This window comes from Anabrus simplex, chromosome 5 (genome assembly GCF_040414725.1).
Source record: "Anabrus simplex isolate iqAnaSimp1 chromosome 5, ASM4041472v1, whole genome shotgun sequence".
NCBI lineage: Eukaryota > Metazoa > Arthropoda > Insecta > Orthoptera > Tettigoniidae > Anabrus > Anabrus simplex.
In genome coordinates, this window is record NC_090269.1 from 219,345,847 (window position 1) to 219,367,942 (window position 22,096).

General features: G+C 38.4%; 1 protein-coding gene across 1 annotated transcript in view; it reads left to right on the forward strand.

The window, feature by feature from the left end:
- The window catches only part of LOC136873923 (interferon-inducible double-stranded RNA-dependent protein kinase activator A homolog B), a 310,706-nt gene that overhangs the window by 24,043 nt on the left and 264,567 nt on the right, over positions 1-22,096 (forward strand). Inside the window, exon 2 of the mRNA XM_067147282.2 lies at positions 2,579-2,749. Coding sequence (XP_067003383.2) covers positions 2,593-2,749 — 157 coding nt within the window. The 5' untranslated portion in view covers positions 2,579-2,592. The remainder of the gene's footprint in view (positions 1-2,578; positions 2,750-22,096) is intronic.

Here is a 22,096-nt window from a genome sequence, read left to right on the forward strand (position 1 = left end):
CAACGCAAATAAATAAATCAAGAGGGGTATTAACACACATTCGACATGAAATCTGCCTTAAAACACACTTAAAATGGTTGACATGGGTTATATGCCATAAAAACACGTTAAAATTTAAAGAACTTCTTAGGGTCCAGTTCACAAATAATTGGAGTCCAATTGCACAAGGTTGAGCAGCGTTTTAAAATAATATATAAAACCTCGAATTTGGGGAATGTTGTATAGTTATGTTGTTACTGTGGATATAAAAACATATTTTTAAAAAATGTTCATTTATTCGTAGTTGAATCGTTGATGAAAACTAAAAAACATATGTCAAAATTGACGATCTTGTGAAAGTGCCGATGTAAAGGCAATTTGCAGTTAAGGCAGTTTGCCGAGGAGTTGGGGGAACATTCTTCGTTGTTTTGTAACAGCTGCGGTAATTTGAAAATGTCACTGTTGGTGGTAAAAAGTTAAATGACTATATGGCCTTGGTTGTATGACACAGTAGTTGCTAAAGATGGATGTCTGTGGAGAAAGAAGAAATGAGAGCTTATGTGTTTATTCAGACTTTTATCATTGGAGAGTGGTTTGATGGTACTTACTCTCTTACTCCTCTCTCTTGTTACCCTGCCACTAGGAAAGCTGGAGGTGCACTGCTCACCCGTTGAAGTGTTGACTGGTGGAACATCCCTCGATAGGTTATTAAATGAAGACCGACTTCAATTCCTGTGGAATCATTATCACTTCAATGCAAATAAATAACTCAAGAGGGTATTAACGCACATTCAACATAAAATCTGCCTTAAAACACACTTAAATGGCTTGATGTTACAGTTGACGAAATCCTGGGAGTACTTCAGGGGAAGGTGCCAATTTAGTCAGGTCATGCCCAGCAAGCCTGCCAGGTATGGCATTAAAATATTTTCTCTGGCTGACGCTGGCATTTACTACACGTACAAGATGGAAATTTACATTGGACCTTTCTCAGTAGTGAACACTCCTGCAGAAGTTGTAAAAAGACTTGCAGAACCAATTGAGAATAGTGGATGGAACATCACAGTTGATAATTATTTTTACATCGGTTCCTCTAGCCTTTCACCTGCTAAAGGATAAGAGAGTTTAGGAAACAGTTAGGAAAAATAAGGCAGAAATTCCACCAGTATTAAACACGAAAAGACCAGTGCATTCAACCATGTTTGCTCATGGCAGGGATATGGAACTTGTATCCTATATTCCTGCATCAAGGTGAGAACATCATTGAGAGAACAGGTGACTTGAGCAAACCGGGTGTCATTCTGTTTTACAACATGGCAAAAGGAGTAGATATTGTCGATGACTTGAAAAGCCTATATACTGTTGCCAGAAGGACTAACAGATGGCCACTGAGAATCTTCTATACTCTGTTAGATCTTGCCGGGTTGAACAATTACATTGAGATTCAACACAGAAAATAGAGCGTCAAGAAGAAAGTACCTGAAAACCTTAGCACCCAAGCTTTGTAAACCACATCCCGCCAAGAGAGCTTCTGCTGATGTCTTACACACTACATTACGTCTCCACATCCATAGCGTGTTAGGAGAGCGCCAACAGCAGGCAATACATGGAGAAAAGAGGGCGGGAGAAAGGCACAAGTGTGACTTCTGTCCAAAGAAGAAAAATCACTTCACTGTAACATAGACTGTTTGGCGGCTATTTGCAAAGAACACACCTCAGCTGTGTTGTGCGTCAAATGCGAAGATAGAGTACTTGACAAGGAAAAGGAGCAAGTATGAAAATCAAAGCTGGCGGGTAAGGACGAAAGTTGCTTAGAAATACTGTGTGTTCTAGTGAACAGTGAAATATAGTGTTGAAACATTGTGAAACTGCATTGTAGTTAGCCATTTTATGATTTTTGATTCCTTTTAATGTATTCTTAAATAATATTCCTCTAAATACAAGCAGTCGATCAAGGTGAGGAAATATCTCACCCGCGACTACTAATGTGACAATAATATTGTCCTTATATTTACTGAATTGCAGTGCTTTTGATAAAATGCACATATATTCTTTATTTTTCCGGCAAAGTTATTTTTTCTTACACAGACATTTAAAATATACTTTAGTACAACTAATTAAATGATTACTGCTGCTGTTGAAACAAATATTTATATAGCGTACTTGAAGTTATGAAGGTGAGGGACAATCTCACCCACTACCAGTTACTTCTAAGAGAGCGCTCGACCATTGCTGGTTTAAGGAATAAACTGCTGTGATGGACCAGTGGTAAAGTGTCCAACTCATGACTCAAAGTTTCTGGGTTCGATCTCAGTCTATTTTTGAAGTATGATCAGAAATCTTGGCACTCCATGTAGTGCATTCAGTTCCATCTAAGAAAATTAAAATAATTCTGTCATAGTATCTTAGAATTCTGCTTTGTTACTAAATAATAGCCAATGGGAAAGTCAAAATTAATAAGCAAGCCACCTGGATGGTACCACTTCAAAAATTCTGCAACTCTGTAGCCAAAATTATTACTATTATTATTATTATTATTACTGTATTATTACAATCAGTACTGATAAGTTTTTCTTTCACAATTTTCTCTTCATTTCAGAATAAAGACATACCATGAATCCTATAGTGATGGGAAGTAAAACTCCAGTCTCTATAATACATGAACTATGTATGAGAAAAGGAAGTCCACCTCAATATGACCTTATTGTTGATGGAGGGGGAACGCATGAGGCTCTCTTCAAATATAGAGTTGATGCCGATGGTGTAACAGGTAAGTGTTGTAGACTTGCTTCACTTTAATCTTGTCTTTCCGTGGAAAGTTCAGTGGTTTCACACACTCTCGATAGTAGCTTCATTTGAGTTTGCCTTGGTAATTGACGTCATAAAGCCATTGATGTCACTTGCTTCTTCACTCTACCACCGAGGTGTCATGTTATGGAGTTCTATCAGAGCTGCCAACAACAAGTGGCGATAAGACCTATTCACTGTGGGACCACAGCTTGTTTGGGTGGAAGAGTGGACAGTGACAGCGCCACACTCGCCTCTGTTTCTGCCTGCTTCTTTGTTAGCTACAACACCACCGGCAGCTTCAATTTCTATATAGCACTTTTCCGCCTTGTCAAAATTTAACATTTTATTATAATTACCGTACTTGATTGACAGCAAGCAAAGGAGCAAGGACATGTTTGTTTGGTTCAGACTAGTGTAATGTTATTTTAATTTTTGGATAAATTTGGCACCAGCTGAAACTGAAGAATTTGATGGTTAAAATGGCTCGCAAGGTTGGACGGGATTAAGAGGAGGAATTTCCGATTTATGTGAAAGGTTTCAGAAATATAGTAGACTTGAGGAAAAGAGAAATTTCAAGAAGAGAGCAGAAATATTTTAAATTCAACATATAGTGACTAACTAGTTTTTATTTATTTTATGAATTGGAAATGATTCTATTTAAAGTGTTTACTAAATGATATAGTAAGACAAAAAGAAATATTTTATTTCTTTTTTAGGTGTAAGTAAGGACTTAAGTTCCAAGAGCAGAGCAGATTTTAAATTTTAGTGTATAGTGAATAGTTTAAAAGGTTTTATTCATTTTATGATTTGAAATTATTCTATTTTATATTAATAAATTACATAGTAAGTAATCAGTTAAGACACAAAGAAATATTTTAACTATTTCAAGATTTACATATAATTGGTCTGTTGATAACTGTATTTGTACAAATATATCAAGTCCAAAGATTTAGTTTGATGCTTTTGGCACCGCTAAAGAAGAGAGTATTTACTCTTGAAACATGTACAGTAATTAAGTATAATAAAATGTTAAAGTATTGACAAGGTCGAAAAGTGTTATGTAGAAATTGATTACAATTCAATACAGACAGGTTTGAACCAATATGGTTAAAATAATGAACTAGCAGCTTTGTTGATATTAGAAAGGTAGTTCTAGGATAGTACCCTAATCTTCCCATGCCCGGATATGACTGTACATCATGAATTTCAACATCCAGGAACTCGAAAACATATACCATATTTGCTCACATATAACTCGCCACTGTGTATATTTCGCACCCCATTTTTAACACTTGAAATTTCAGGGAAAAAATCCTCACACATAACTTGATGTCATAAAGACATACATGAAATAAAGTTTGGATACTCTGTGGACATGCGTACATTAAATATCGGTACTGTACCAATTGCTGTTACGTTATTTTATACGTGACAGTACAAGAAGAAGCTGCATTTCTTACTACCTGCAGAACGGTTGAGACTAGATGTTGTAACAAAAATACCTAACTCGCAAACACCCCCCCCCCCCCCCCCCGAATTCCTAGCCAGTCAGTCACACTCAGCCATCCCTCTCACTCTTCCGTCTTTGTCAATATGATTATCGCTACCCGTCCGTCAGAGCTGATCACATGAACTGGGAATGTTTCCCTGTCCGGGCAGTCAAGTGATCACGGTATTAGGCATCGTCCATCTGCTGTGTTATCGACAAGTACCAGTATTTGTCTTCACATTTCATTGTTTCTCAATTGTTTTCTTTTGTAGGTCGATCTTTAAGTTACGGAAAAACATGGGAGTTATATGGCTGGGTTAAACTCAGTGATAAAATATTGGGACCTTTCCCATCACCTCCCATAGCTCATGGGACCATGTGACAACATAAATGTAACCCTCTCCGGTCATGAACACATGGGACCATACTCCATAGAAGACGACAGTCAAGGGACATTTATCTGCCTGATGACATTGTCGCCACATTGGGATTTTATGTAATTAATCCACTCACATGGGCGACAAATGTCATTTCCGGCATGGCAAGGTCTTCTGCTATTCTCCCGTTCAAAACACAAATAAAATTGAGCACAAGCCTCTCGAAGGCGCAGTGCATTCGCGGCTACGACTAGAACATCTTACGACTGACTTATAGGCCTAAAATGAACGGAAGAAATCAGGATGCTAATTTTGACGAAAACAGGCACGAATAAAATTTTTCAAATATTTAATTCACTCTCGTTGAACATATTTACAGTCTACAACCTTGTTTATCAAAGTTAAATTACATCCATTTTAAATTAAATACCGGCAACGGGCAACCATGTCCGTGCCATCACCCACGTGAACATTAGATTCTCATCATTATGAGAGTCTTTACGTGGTCTATTGACATTACGCTGTTGAATATTAGCACACAAGAACAATCACATATTCAAATCAAGCACTTGGGTGTTCACATATAGTTTCAAACAACTTGGAGAAAATTGAGTTGCATTTCCTACAATCTTCATTGTTAACCTTGGTTTCGAATTTAAGAACACGATTATTTTAACTGTTGAGTACGGTAAACAGTGTTATAATGAACCTAGCTTATTTACAGGGAAAAAGAAACTATGACCTTACGGATATAAATATTCCCGGGATTAATTCCCAAATTACATATTTAAAATACAAGTTACACTAATTTATTCTGAGATTCGTCTTTGAGTGGCCGACTACATAGAACGTGACACGAGGAATAAATATGTACAGAATTTAAAAAATGTATAAACTGATATATGAATACTACTCAATTATAACCTATTCCCCAAACAATAAAATATCACGATCATACGAACGATCAAAGAATTTTTCACGAAGCCTAAATGAAACAAAACACTTATCAACAAATAAAAAAATCATATTTACACTGTTATCACTCCTGGAAAAGAAAACGCATATCATCACATTTCACATAAATAGTGGCTGCCATTTGTTTACCATCATCCGCTGTTTGTGTGCCTAACTCCTCTTGTCGCGTCCGAGGTACGGACAGGAGACCATCAGTTCTCCCATGTCGGGGATCCTGGAAAAATCAAACCTATCTATCGCCTCTTCAGGTGTATCAATTAAATGTGCCTATATTAAATCGACCTAGCCTTTAGATAATGTGGTAATCCAGTAAATTATAACATTTTGCCAGCACAAGAACAGAGGGTTCCAGTAAACTACACTTCCTTGACGAAACGGCCATGCACCTCCTTTTCAACTGGCCTGATTTTACGCAAACACACGAGCTCCGACCGCCGGGTTGCTGGCCATAAATACTGCCTGTCATTCAGCCTCACACGGGCTCCACTCTCTTTAAAAACCATCATTAATATGTTTACAATGCCTCTTCAATGGGCCCTTTTATTCACGCAGTAAAACTGATTCATTTCTAACCATGCTCAAATCAGCTCTGGCATTATTCATCCAATAAATCTCTCAACATTTGGGCCGTCATATCGCTTCACTTTCTCCAACATTTATGGAAGTCTGTAGTTCAATCCTCCTGCCCCTCATCGTAGAATTACTACAATCCACAAGCTAGCAAGCTGGAGTTTATTACTACCTCAGACACAAATAAAATAAATACTAAGAACTGTGTACCAGACATGAATTTATACTACCTACATTAAATCGGTATTTAATATCTGACCTAGTCAATTAATTTAAATCAAATAATAATAGCAAATTATATTTAAACAAACACAAACAAACAAACAAAGTTTCCTACTACATGGTCCTGGCTAGTGTTGGTGGGTGTACCTCGGTGCGGCAAGTTCTTCACAAACATGATTGCAGCCAGGCCTTACCTTATCATGCAGCAAAGACTACTACTTTACATTAAAATCGAGTACTTCATCTATCCCAATTCATCTTGTTCACAGGATATTTGGCAAAGATCTTAGCGTCATCTTAACCTGACTTCTTTTATATCGTCTTTCCAACAGAAAGGCCCCTTTCCTTACCTCGACACAATTCACTACTCTCACCCCCCTTTTTCTCGAACAGTACTCGTAAAACAAAGATAAACCATGCCCATGCAATAGACATAACTAGGCGGGAAATTCATACTCCATTCCTCACTTGCTTCCTTCCCAGACAGCTTCAAATGATTAAAACTAAAGGGAAACTACAGACCACTCTAAGCGAACTACTTTAATTATTCGATATAAAATCATCCTACCCTATTCCTACATTCTGATATGATTTATCTACAGGGAATATTATCATAAAAATCATAGTTTTGTACTCAACAGTGCTGGTCCGCTGTCCATCATCCGTCATCCGAGCCCATGGAGGGGCTCGCCTGAAGCTCTTACTCCATAATGTTGATGTGTGAGGTCCCTGGTTCAAGACGGCCCGCGACGATTCTGCAATAATCCATGGCGTTGGAGTTTGAACACTGAAATGACACTGTTTACACTGTTTCCACCAATATTTCCTCTGCATACATCACAAGCAAGTTTTCCTTTCCTCCCGCCAGAATGAAAGTTATGTATATGATACCCTGGTACAGGACGCAGCTAGCCTATCTTATTCTGACACATGCAATTCTGACCTCACAGTTTCATTACCGGAATAGTTTAATACTCCGCCTTACCCTGATATGGGGTACTTGTACTTGTTGTAGCGCTCTGTCTTGTGCGCTTTGTTCTGCGTGCTTCTAAAATTACGCCGTTATGAAGCCCGATAAGGCCTTCTGGAATTTATGTGATAAGACACTGTTTATTCGTGCTACCTCTATTCATGCGTCTACCTTCACACAGTTTCAAACATATACTACAATTAATCGGCTCTCTGTCTCCACTACTGGATACTAATCGAAAAGTAGCATTCTACGTCCGATTGACGGCAATTCATAGCTTCACAGTTCTTGGTATGAAATTACAACGTAACTCACGTACTTTCGTGTTGCATCGCTATCAAACTATCAACGCGCACACCGTTCTCACACAGTTCAGATTTTTACTTATGATTCGCACAGAAAGGATACTCCTCACACTCCCGTTTACGGCAAGTTTATGGTACAAAGAGAGGGAAAATCAGACCACCAACCGGCCGTGTGGTCACGCCATAGACTGCCTCAACCCTCACAAGTGCAAGCATATATGGGCTAACCAAGGGTGGGGGTTGCTTAGAAGACATCCTCCCTACCACAATTTTCAGATTTCCAGATCCACAAGACTTATGAATCTCAGCGATACTGCAGATTGTGTGGCCATCTACTCCAAAATACAAGATGTAATGCGGAGCGCAAAACGATCAGCGGTTTTATTATAATTTGCCCGTCAAAATCAGGAGTGGGGTAGGGAATCTCCAGTTCACAGCCCACGTCATGACGCTAAAGCCTACGTAACATTATTAAGACGTAATTTCGGAACTGATATCATTTTACTATGTTTTATAATTTTGTTGATGATCCAAAATTCCAGCTGTTTCTTCGCCGTGCGCTTTGAGCTTAATTTCTGCGTTATTATACCAAAAACGCCTTCAAAATCACCTCATGTTGGCTCTACTGCGAGTCGGCATTTGTTTTCGAGGCAGAGCCGGCAGAAACTGTATTCTTTTTTTGCCTTCTTCCTTCGCGCGTGCCCAGATCGGGGGTTTTACAAGCCATCATCTGGGTGTGTTAGGCGCCGATCTGGCGAGAATTTGTTGCGCAACATGATGCAACAGCTAGCATCCTCACAAAGGAAGCTTCCAACCTACTTCTTTTCCAAATATATAATTCGAAATAATTATTCACTGTGACGATACGGTCACATCTGCCCCTCCGTTGGTTGCAAGAAATTTGGAACGGATTACGAATTTCTTGATTTATAATGTTACTTTAAGGAATGTCTCCTCTGCGTGTCCTCAGTCTTTGTGACTCTAAATTCAACCAGGCATTTTCTCTTTCAAGAAGGAAACATATCCGTCCCAAGGCTTCACGCCTCTGATACAATTCTTGGCATTCTTCACAACACTGGTCGTCTTGGTTCTGCTCGACCGTTGACATCACGTGGACCACTGCATCCTCTTGAACGTCCTCTTCCTCGTCCAGTGGATCATCATCGCCTCTGTCCTGGTCGTCCTCTTCTTTCTCAGCATTCTCATCCGATTGATCCACGTCTATCCTGCTACTTCCTGGAGGATGGTATAACCTTAAATTAGCGGCCTCAGAATCAATCACGTGTCCCAAAAATAGAATACTTCTTTGGCAGAATTGAGGTTTTGAAAGATTAACTTTGAAGTTATTGCGTTCCAAATAAAGCAAGAGCTTCTTGATCTTCTCTAAATGATCCTCAACTGTCTCGGATGCCACCAAAATGTCATCAATGTATCTCACGGTGAATACTTTCACCTCTTGACTTAGATTCCTGTCGAGTGCCCGAATAACAGCGGATCCAGCGTTCATGATCCCGAATGGAAGACGATCAAAAACATAAGTTGTCTGATCGAACATGAAGCCAGTTAGAATTTTGGTTTTTGGGTCAAGTTTCACATGGTGAAATGAAGAAGTTAATTCAACCCCAGTAAACATTTTCATGTGCCAAAATTTCTTTAAAATGTCCTTTATACAAGGGGTTTGGTCGTACTCTGGCACTAAGCTTTGGTTGATAGCCCTCGCATCAAGACACACTCTCAGAGATCCATTTGCTTTCTCTACAATTACGAGTGGATTCAAAAATGGTGTTGGGGACTTCATGATTAACCAACTTGCCTCCATCTCGCTAATTATTTTGCGGACCTTGTAGTGATATTTTTCCGGAACGGGATAAGGACGTTGCCTGAACGGTTCGCAGCTGTTTACCACCAAAGTGTATTGGAAGTTTGGGATTTTCCCTGGTCGTGAACCAAAGACCTCTTTACACTGCTCCAAACTTTCTACCAGTCGAGTCTTTCCGTCATCCCCAATCTTTGCCTCGTTGACTTTTCCCTGGATGATCGAATCCAATGACTGTTCCTCTTCCGTTTCCAAAGTTGCAATAGTAATCCCCGACTCTTCGAAAATTCTATAACAAACTCCATCCAATCCTGTCCAAATTTCATTCTCTTCCCTGTCTTCAGAGCATATTTGTATTGTCCAAATCCTTTCTTCTGTCTCCAAATCTTCAATATCATTCAGTTTTATTTCGGTTTGGGCCGAATCCAATTTCAAACAAATTTTGTTAGTCTCCATATTAATGTGGGCCTTGTATTCCCTCAAGAAGTCCTAACCAATAATGATGTTGTATTCGATTTTTGACAACACTATGAATGGATGCGAAATGATGTCCTTCCCAATCTCTAAATCCAAATAGGCCTGGGTATTACAAATCGTGGTCCTATCAGGAATTACTCCACGAACTTTGATATTTGAAATGGGGATTACAGGAATGTTATTTTTGGATTGCAATTCTTCCAATAGAATCCTAGACACGACGCTCACACTTGCTCTTGTATCAACTAAACATCGAACTCGAATCCCGTGGACTCTGATGTAAATCACAGGCAATTCCCTCACGACCTTGATGTCTGTTTGAATTTTGTCTTCCAATAACTCATCAGATTGTACCACCCACGTGTCGATCGTGATCACTGTCCATGACAATATTTGAGGATCGATAGCCTCCAAAATTTCGGCTATCTCCTCATCTAATACCTGGGCTTTTTTTTAAACGGTCTCCCTCAGTGGCCTCATATTCTGGTGCACAGGGATCCAATCTACCTTGGCTTGCATTGTGTTTTTGTAGTGTTCAGCCCCTTTATACTCCGTCGTCTGGGTTAATCGTCTTATGGGCTGCTCCCATATATCCTTTACAGTTTGCGATGCATTTTACTCCCTGACGTACTGTAGCGACTCCTTTTTCCTATCATGAAGGTTGCCCTGGTAGTATTCTTTCCGCTGTTGGGAACTTCTGTCATTGCGCGGTTGCCATTTCGGATATGCTTGACGTTCTCTATTATAACCATTCTGCTTATAAAACGGTCGATCGTATTTACGCCTGGACTCTTCCCATGGACGAGAACTCCATCTTGTGTCCCTTGAATGTCGGTTCTCAACGTACAGCTCCCGTGTACTCGTTCCCTGATCTTTCCAGCTGGCTGAATTAGCATTCCCTTGATAGTCCAAAACATTAACCATCTCGGTGTGCCTGGATCGTACATGCTGTCCACTAGACGTCTGATCAAGGTGCCGCAACACCTGTTCCATTTCCACCGCCGTTTTTACGTTCGCGGTGACCAACATCCGTTGAACGTCGGCGGGAAATTGCTTGCTAATCGCTGCTATTAGCTCAACTTCTGCTGGGGGATTGTCTAATTCTCTCATCTTTACCAATTGTCCGGTAAAGTACTCACAGAGACGCACTGGGCCCGTCATAGAGTACCATCAAGAATACAACTCTAATCGCAACCCCTGCTGAGTTTGCATTCCCCAATACTTGTCCAGAAAGGCCTTTTTAAAGCTCTCATATCCGTCAAAGCAATATCGGAATGCTTGGAACCAAACGAGGGCCTGGTCTTGCTAAAACTTTTCCACAACCCTCAATTTCTGCTCTGGCATTATCTGATTATCAACCATATATCCGTCCATTTCGAGCAAAAACTTCGTTGGAGTCATGTTCCCCCCAGGTTTAAAACGTTTCGGCTTATCTTCCGCCATCTTGACCATATTGTAAATGGGTATTGGTTCAGTGGGAATTGACGTCTAATTGTGATTTCGTAATCTATAATCATTTCCGTATTGACGAATTACACAGTAAAAAATAGGAAAGAATTTCCACCAATCAATACTTGTTTATTGCTTATATTAAGCTACAGGACCGATTTCGACCCCATATACAAGGTCATCTTCAGCTGAACCATGAATACATATTTATGATGAAGCTTTGATTAAATTGCATTGTCAAAGGAATGTCATATGATGATGTGCATTTAGTCATATACAGATGGGGCATGTCTTAACGTGAATTGGCATATATGTCAGTATATACAATATTGCAACTGTATGTCTAAAATATTATGTTGAGGTCCTAAAATTAGTGTATAAAACATATCTTCACTTAAACTAACTTATATATATATATACAGGATAAAATACAATATATAAAAAACATTTCGTGCACATGAACATTCGTGTCTTGCTTGTTGGTCAATTCATCAACTCTCGTATTTAAGTCCCATTTGCAGTTGTACACTCAGCTGCTGTTCTTGGAGTTTAAAAGATATGGTTGTAAAATTGTATGAGTAAAAGATTTAGTCTTCATGTGGGATAAAACACTTTCCAATTTTTAAAAAAGTTGCCAGATGTATGGATAAAATTCGGCTAAAATATGTTCAGCTCTGCTATGTATGTTGCCTTATGTTAGAATCAAATCTTGTTGTCCTGTGGCGTCCGTAAAATTGGGTTCAAAGTAATGGCTCCTTTCCCATTTGTAGCTGTGCAATGGTGTTATGTTTATCTGTGGAAGATAAGATTGAGCTATGAGAGATATTATGTTGGATGAATGTCTAAAGGTTATGTGTGTAAATTTGAATATGTACTTACTATTGTTGGTGTAGCCGAGTTGCGTTTGACGTGCGAGCTTGTAGTGTACTACTTCGTGTTCTTCTTGGGCTCATACTAGCTGCTGTGAGGGGCAGGGAAGGAGGGGTAGGGAGAGTTGTTGTTGTTGTTGTTGTTGTGGGGGTAGGGGTGGAGCTGGGTGTGTTGTTTGATGTTTTTCTGTTACGTGTCACGTTCTGTTTGTCAATTAACTTAAGGTAAAAGTTTTTTAGAGCGGGGATAACCGTATTGAAGATGATGTTAGTTTTTTCTGTGATTTCATTTATGTTGTAATTTGGATTGGTGTACTGATCTAGAGTAATGTAAAATTCTTCTGTTATGTTCAGCAGGGGGCCTTTGGGGTTTATGTTTAGGATTTGCATATCGTTATCGATGTTTGTAAAACTGTGTTTATAGTCTGCGACATGTTGTCCTATTGAGGGAAAATGATTGTGTTTTACCGCATTTATGTGTTCGTTATATCGGGTTAGGAAGTTTCTACCGGTGCGTCCGACATAGCTTGTCTCGCAATTATTACATTTGATACGGTATACCCCTGAGTGGTTGTATTTGTTGTTGCTATTTATTGTTCTGACGTTGTGTATGATGTTGGTACTATTGTGTGTAGTTCTGAAAGCTATTCTTAGGTTATGTTTTTTAGAAATGTTGGTTATGGGGTATATGTGTGCATTATTGGAGGTGAATAGTGCGTAGTCTTTCTTGGATTTGTCTACTTTTGTTAGTTTGGTTTTGGGTTGGGATTTTATTTTGTGAATAATTTTGTTAACCATTTCTTTCTTGTATCCATTGTTCTTAGCTATGTCATGAATTAGTTGTAATTCTTTGTTTAGATCTTTTGTTAACGGTATATTGAATGCTCTGTGTATCATGCTGTAGTAGGCGGCTCTTTTGTGTGTATTGGGGTGAACGGAATCCATTTTAATTGTATTTGAGGTTTGCGTGGGTTTTCTGTATATTCTGTAAGAAAGGTGGTCATCATGTCTAGTTGGCGTTATGTCCAGGTAGTTCAGATTGCGATTGTTTTCGGTTTCCATGGTAAATTTTATATGGGAATCTATTGTGTTGAGTTTATCTAATATATCAGTTTCATTTGTGGAGCTATTATCGATGATGACAAAAACGTCATCAACAAATCTGCACCAAAAAAATATATTGTCTATTTTGTTGATGTATGTGTGCTGTAAATAGTCTATGTAAATTTCGGCGATTATACCAGAAGCGGGAGTTCCCATCGGTAAACCCTGTTGCTGATAGGTAGTATCATGAAATTTAAAGTAGTTGTTACTAATGGCAGAATTAAGTAATTTAATGAACTCTTCTATTTCTAAAGTGCTTAGATTGCTGTGGCTTTTTAGGTTAGATTCAATGATTTCTATTGTTTGTTTTGTGGGAATGTTCGGGTACATGTTTACTATGTCAAATGATGCGAGATTATGATATGGTTCAATCTTTAATCCTTTTGTTTTATTACAAAAATCTATTGAGTTCCGTACTGTTTTTTTAGCTAAAAATACGTTGTGCTTTTTGAGAAATCTTTGAATAAATTGCGAGAGTTTATAGGTTGGGCTTGCTCTGTAGTTAATAATAGGTCTCATTGGAATATGTTCTTTATGTATCTTAGGATAAGCTTTAGCAGTGGGTATTTGAGGATTCATTACTATAAGTTTAGAGGATTCTACTTCTGTTAAAAGAAAGTGTGTATTTTTTAATAAGATTTTGAGGTTCCTTTGTATGTTATTAGTAGGATCTTTGCTTTTGATAAGGAAAGTGTTATCTTGAAAACATTCTTTGGTTTTTAATATGTATTGGTCTTTGTCGATAATAACTGTGGTATTGCCTTTGTCGGCTTTCGTTATCAGTAGATTATTGTTTTATTTTATCTTTGAGTTTATTTATGTGTTCTTTATTAGTAGAGTTATTGTTTTGGGAGATACTGTGAATTTTGTCAATATATTGTGGGAGCCTTTTTTTAATATCATATCTGACTTCATCTCGTAGCTCGTGTGGGATTTTCTGTACGGCGTTTTCTATTTCGGTGATAGTGGTTGTAATGTTCTGGAAGGTTGATGTGTTACCCCAATTGTGCTTGGGTCCCTTGCTTAAGATAACAGTTTCCATTTCGTTGAAAGTCGTATTTGTGAGATTTTTTACGGGTGGGTGGAATTTGTGTTCAGTGATTTCGTTAGGAAAAGTTGGAGAGTTCGTGTTCGGAGTTTCGGTTTTTGGGTTTGGTTTGGATGGTTGTTTAAGTGCTTCTAATTTCTTATTTAGTGTATTCTGTTTGTTGATGGCTAAGTTCCTTATTTTTTCTGCCGTAGTCTGCTGAAAATCATCCCAATAGCTGTGTGGTAACTGTACATATATATATAAATTAGTTTAAGTGAAGATATGTTTTATACACTAATTTTAGGACCTCAACATAATATTTTAGACATACAGTTGCAATATTGTACATACTGACATATATGCCAATTCACGTTAAGACATGCCCCATTTGTATATGACTAAATGCACATCATCATATGACATTCCTTTGACAATGCAATTTAATCAAAGCTTCATCATATAAATATGTATTCATGGTTCAGCTGAAGATGAACTTGTATATGGGGTCGAAACCGGTCCTGTAGCTTAATATAAGCAATAAACAAGTATTGATTGGTGGAAATTCTTTCCTATTTTTAATTGTGATTTTGCGTTCCAGCTAACCAATCCTGACTGGTATTCATCCTAGCAAACAGACCTGTTCCTTCCGATTCCATCTTCATTTCGAAAGGGTTAACGGGGCTCTATTTTATCGGACTGAACTCCATTTTCGTGAAAATCCTCCCGTACTTTCAATTTTCCGTCCTCTTCTCTCAACTCTTGGATGAGGTATTCATGGGTATCTACCCTAACTTTCGCCTTTTGGATTTTATGGGACCAATCCTCGATCCTATCCGATATTTTGTTATCCTTCTTACGAACCTCTTCTTGGATCGCAATGATTTCTTCGGACGTTATTTCTTTTATTTCGGATATCTGCTTCTCTATTGATTCAGCAAATTCCTTACACAACGCCACGGTTTGATGTTGCACTTCACCCAGTCTAATCTGAGTGACATATCTCCCTCTTAGTTGCTTCCATCTCCCTACTAGTAGTTTCCTGATATACCACTGTCGCTTTAACGTGTTCCTTGAATTGCTCCGCCATACTGGTAGTTTGGGCCTCAACACAATCTACACTCTCAACCGCTGTGTTGATCATCTTGCCGAACTCTTCCCGTTTTTCTTCTACGCCGTCTACTCGCGCTCTTAATTGCTCGGTAACCCTTTCAAATCGTTCTCGATCGACTTTAAGTTGGTCAACTAGTTTGTTCTGACGTTCAGTAATTCGCTCTAACCGCTCCTCAGTCACCTAGCCGTTTATTGATCTCTTCTCTCCCTTCCTTGCATTCCTCCTGTACCTTATGTATCATTTCTTTAATGTTTCCCTGAATGTCCTCACTCTTTCGATTGTTTTTCCGTAATACTTTCCCGAATGTCCTCACTATTCCGATCCATTTTCGCCAGAATATTTTCGCTATTAACGTGAATCATCTCCTGCATCCACTTCTTTATCTGTTCTAATTCCATTACGAAAACAATTTTCATTAAATGAGCCCCCCTTTAGACTCTAACTTAGGACCTGGGACAATTAACTCGAAACAAAGTTTTATTCAAGGTTGTTTCCCCACTCAACTTCAAAAATTTCTAAAATTAATAGAATTAAGTCCAAAACGTAGCCTCAAAAGAAAAAGCTAACTCGAAGTTGCCTAACTTTTACACCCCTGTTGCACTCAGAGCATAATCAAAATTAAAGGATGTCGCCTTAATAATTAACGATAAATTTTGAATAAATTAACGATCTGCAAATAAAATACCAACACAGGTGGTATATGCCAATAAATTAGGTCCTCCTTCCAGCATTGAGGCAGATACACCTGATACAATGGGTAATACTGTCCTAAGACTTTCCGTCTGAATCCTAATTTACTGCATTTTCAGAATCAGCTCAAAGGCCTGAGGTCACCTTTGCTACTCTGTGGAGTAGCCGCGAATGCACTGCGCCCTCGAGAGGCTTGTGTCACAATATGTTGAAGAACATGGTAACAGAGCTGCCGGTTGAGAATTTAGTGTGACTGATTTTAATGTTGCTACTGGCATAAACAGAAATCTACGCTAGGAACCACCAACCGAACACACAAGGCATTCAGAAGGCCGAAAACTGGTGAGTTTCCTGAGCTGGAAGGCTAGTTGCTTCATTATGTTACAGAGTTGTGAAATGATGGCTTTAGTATCTCGCACGAGATGCTATATTTCAAAGCGCTTAAACTAGCAATTAAAGGAGGAATCAGCTGTTTGGATCTAATACTGAGCTGGGGTTGAATCCATAGATTCATTACACGAAAGGGATTGTGTCTGAAGGCGAACATCTGTCAGAGAATGCCAAGCGATTTCAGCAACAAAATCATAGATTTTCATTGCATGTGATAGCACTGCAGAAAAAATAATTACCTCTTGCCTCAAATTGGCAATGCAGATCAAACTCCAATAAACTTCGGCTTGGCATGCAACACCACCATCAACAAGAAGGGAGAATCTAGCATGCTTGTACGTACAACTGGGTGTGAAAAACAGTGTTGCACTGTCAAGCTAGCAATAACTGCAGACGAAAGATAATTGCCACCGTACTTAATTTTCAAAAGAAAACCAGTGCCTAAAGCGAAGTTTCCCAAAGGCATTCGTATACGGGTTCAAGAGAAAGGATAGATGGATATAACTCTTGCCCAGGACTGGGTCCATACAGTATGGGAAGCACGGCCAGGGGCACTGCTTCGACGTCCAGCAATGATAGTGTGCGATAGTTTCTGCGGACACTTGGTGGAAGACATGAAACATCTTCAGGAAATGAAAACTGATCTCATTATAGTGGACTCTCACATTGTCTAGAGCCTTTAGATGCTTCCGTCAACAAGCCCTTCAAGGACAACATAACATAAATTGTACGCCGCATGGATGGCAGGAGGAGAGGATGAGCTGACGCCAGCAGGCAAAATAAACTGGCCATCAGTTGAACTCGTGAGTTACGCGGGCATGGATTATGGTATTCACAATCACAAAGAATTGGTACCGTCCACCTTTTCAATATTTAATTATATTTTATTACTATGTAGTACCGGTTTCGACATTTACAGAGGTCATCCTCAGCTGGTCATAAGATCTAAAGCTAACTTAACATATAATTTAAAAACATTACTAAATCTAATGAAGAATATCACATGATATGAGTGATAACATTAAAATGTACAATAGATGAAATATAAAATATGTGTCCTCTGGTTTAAAAAACAAGCATAGATATTCTATGACATGTATATGTTACATAAAATTCTGGTGTACTCTTTGTGATTAACAGATAATTTGGTGAAATACAATTTCTACACTTAAAATGTTTATAGCATTCTTGAGGTACACTTTGAAGTTTAATTCATATTGGTGAATCGTTGCATACGCTCATTGGTATATTTGTACTAAGTATTCTAGAATATTCCAAGATATGGATGTGATAAAAACTAATAACACATAGTACATTAAATGCGATATTTTTATAACATAAAACGTTCACAGTATTCTTGGAGTACGCTTTTGAGTTATATTAATATTGGTAAAGCATTATATGCGTTCACAGGTATGTTTGTACCAAGCATTCTAGAATGTTCAAATGTGAATTGTGTATCTTGTGAGTTCATATAGTAGAGAATATTGGATGATTTACATCAAAATATTGTGGTGTGTCATTAGTTTCTTTGGTACTAATCTCGTTATAAGATATTGAGTAGGTGCAGATGCTCCCTCTTTGTAGTTTTGTTGTTGGACATGCTAGTAATATAGTGCTGTTGACTGGTCTAATGTGTATCGTTAGGGAGCATGTCATGTGTACAATCTTTTATACACAAATTCCCACATATATCGCACCAAAAAAATTCACACATTTTTTGTCAAAAAAGTGCGAGTTATATGCGAACAAATACGATAATCATTATCTCTCTCCTGTCCCTCTCTCTAAAAATTAGTTTTAAACAAACTATTTCCACTACTGTTCGTTGTTGACATTGATTTCAGGATTATGAGGTCGCACAAACAGAACAGAAAATTTTAGTTTTGTGAATGTATCCCTCCTCTTGGAGCTAGCTGTATGCCTTTAAGCCATCAGTATATACTTTTGTACTGAGGGGTATAAAAGATATATTTATTTATTTCTTTCTTTATTTATTTATTTTATGCCTTTGTATGTGGCGAAGTTAGGGCTCACGGCCCTCTCTTACACTTAACCACTACGTACAGTACATAATCACATACTTTGGTAAAATAACATTAGCAGACCCTAGGAGCTACCTAAATTTATGGAGTAATATTATAACAGATTATAATTGTTATTTTTAATGATTAATATTATCTAGCCTATCTACATCTACATCACCTAACAATAGTTCTAAATCACGCTTGCACTCATACACACTAACATTCATACAAGCTGGTCACGTATTTAAGAGGAAATCTTGACAAGACCGTTTAAATGAGGCTGTTGAAGTGCTATTACGTATACTGACAGGGAGTGTGTTCCATAGCCTTGCCCCAGACACTTGGAAAGAGTGGCTGTATACAGATGAATGATTAATCGGTATCATAAGGGTAGAAGTCGATCTGCTATTATGTCCATGGAAAGATGAGAGGAAGTTAAAATGTGAGGAGGTATTCAGGTGTAGATTCGTTCAGAAGTCGAAAAATTAGTGTCGCAGTATGTAAATTCCTTAGTTGATCAATTTTCAGCCAGGATAGCTTCTCATAATAAGGGGAAATATGTGTCCTAAAGTTCAAAGAAAATATAAATCGTATGCAAGAGTTCATTGCCGTTTGAAGTTTCATAGTTTGTTCTGCAGTTGCATCGGTTAATACATCACAGTAATAAATTATTGGAAAAATGAGGGTTTGAATAAGTTTTATTTTCATGCTGTGTGGAAGAATGGATTGTTTCATTTTTAGGGGGTGAAGAGATGCATATACTTTTCTGCAGACACTTGTTATATGGTCATTCCAGTTTAATGTGTCATTCATGACAACGCCTAGGTTTTTTACAGACTTCTGAAAAGGTATAGCTTCACCACAGAACATGAGGTTAGGCTGTTGTATGATGTTTAGCGTATTTAAAAGTCTAGATTGTCCTATTATGATTGCTTGCATTTTCTTCAGGTTAATTAATAGGCAGTTCTCTTTAGCATACGAGCTAATTGAATTTAAAGTAGAGTTCATATGGTGGATTGCTATGTCAATGTCGGGGACCTTAAAGTGTGAGTATAACTGAAGATCATCGGCATAAAGATGATAGTTGTAGTCGTTCAGATGAGAAGAAATATCATTAATATAGATTAAGAATAAAAGAGGTCCAAGAATAGACCCTTGGGGAACGCCTGATAGATTAGTCCTCCATTCTGTAGTCTTCGTGTTTGATACAACTCGCTGTCGTCTGTTTTTGAGGTATGAGCCCAAGAGCTGAATAGCAGAATGAGCCATGTGAAGTTTTTGTAACTTAGTTAACAATATGTCTATATTTACAGTGTCAAACGCACTGCTAAAGTCTAGAAGGATAAGTATAGTCAGTTTTCGTTCGTCCATAGCCCATCTAATGTCATCCGTAACTTTGATTAGTGTAGTTGCAGTACTGTGTCCTTTCTTAAAACCAGACTGTAAGGGATCAAGTACAGAATGTTTTTCCAAGTATTTAACAATTTGTTTATGCATTATCTTCTCCAGAACCTAAGAAAGTGCTGTGAGGATGCAGACAGGTCAGTAGTCAGATGTATTGCTTGCAGGAGAGATTTTTGGGACAGGCACAATGAGTGCATCTTTCCATTTAATTGGGATTTTGCCTGAAGTAAGACAGGTATTAAGTAACTGCGTAAAAATCGGCTGTATTATGTCGATTATGTAATAGTGATGAGCGATACCGTGATTTGTGAGTCACAGCGTGATTTGATATCGTGATTTTCTGATATCAGTGATTTTTAGTCGTGACGTGATCACAATCACCGCATCGTCCGTGCTGCTTGGTGCTTGTTATTTGTAGCTTGTGATCAAGAGAATGCCTTGTTATTGTGACTAGGCTATCTCTGTGTAAACATTTATAAGAAAATCAGCCACCTAAGGGTTTGCATGTAATAAACAGCCTACATTTTGGTTGCATTACAGACACGGTCATTGCCAATTTACTTCTAGGCGTACAAACATAATCATTTTATTATTTACATTCGTTTTTTGTAGACATGCCGAAGTGCAACCAATATGTCAAGGAAAAAATAGGAACAACATTGGTAACAGTCGTGTTTTATACTGTAACCGATTATTTGGTATGTGCTAGGAAATGAAATTCTACACATTTATCTGGCACAAGTGAAAAATATGATGATGAATGACTATTCCCAGCCACCTAATGTAAGGTTAACGATACCAGTGCACCTTTCCCTAGATACCAGTACCGGCAGTAATTTAGAAAAATATATGGTATGGAAAGGCGTTGACCCAGCTGCGTAAGGGCAATTGGGAAGCTACAATGAGGAGCGGTCTAAGAGGCACGGCAATACACTTGAGGGATGTGAGGTGCTGACCACACGGCTATCTAATATCTGCAAGCCTAGAGCTGCGCAGCAGCTGTGAATGAAAGCCAAGACCTTTCGAGGCCTGGAGTGTTCTTGTTCTTAATTAACTTTAGAGTAGTAGTGGTTTAAATGAAATAATTCAAAATTACAAATTTTATTCATTAGCTATTCCTTATCTTAGTCTAATTTTCATCACATTATTGTGTTTTAGATTTCACAAGAGCATGCTGATAGTGCTAGTCACAAAGCAAAATCAACCGTGAAAAGTAACACTGGACAGACTCTGCTCACACAAAGTATACCTCCCACAATCCACAGTAGTTTCTATGCTCATATGTTTAGAGCCCTAGTTGCTGAAAATATCCCCTGGAATTCTGTGCATAGTCATGTTTTCAGAGATTTGTTTACAGAAATACACCAACAACGCATACTTTCAACATCTACATTAAAGAAAAACTACTTAGATATAGGAGGTAATTTTGCCAGTCACCGAGGATATTTGGGAGTCCTTACATAGGGTTGTATGTGGACAAAACCAGCAACTCTGTGGGCAGGTACATTGCTAATCTTATAGTAGGAAAACTGGAACCCAATTGGCATTTACTGCTCTCCTTTGTTCTAAGCAGCTTCAGAAAATAGAGCAAAGCATTGTGTACATCATCAACAAGGGGTTCCAGTTTTTGTATCCTGGGAGTGTTGATGATTATAAAGACCTCCTCCTTGTCTCCAATGCTGCTTCCTACATGATTGCTACTCTACCTCTTGTTAAAACTTTCTACCCTTCTTTAATGTCCATGTTACTTGCATGGCCCATGCCTTGCACAGACTCCCAGAAATAGTTAGGGCCAAGTTGCCTGCAGTAAATAATCTGATTTCAACAACGAAGAGAGTGTTCTGTAAGCTTCCATCAAGAATAGCCATCTTCTGAGAGAAATTCCACTCTATTCTTTTCCACCACAGCCAATCATCAGCCGTTGGGGTTCCTCAATGGAAGCTGCCCTGTATTATATCGAACATCTGTGATAGACAATATGCCTTTAACAGACAACTCTGCATGTGTGTCGTATGGGCAAAGATCTGCTAAAGGATTATTCCAGTGTTCAGA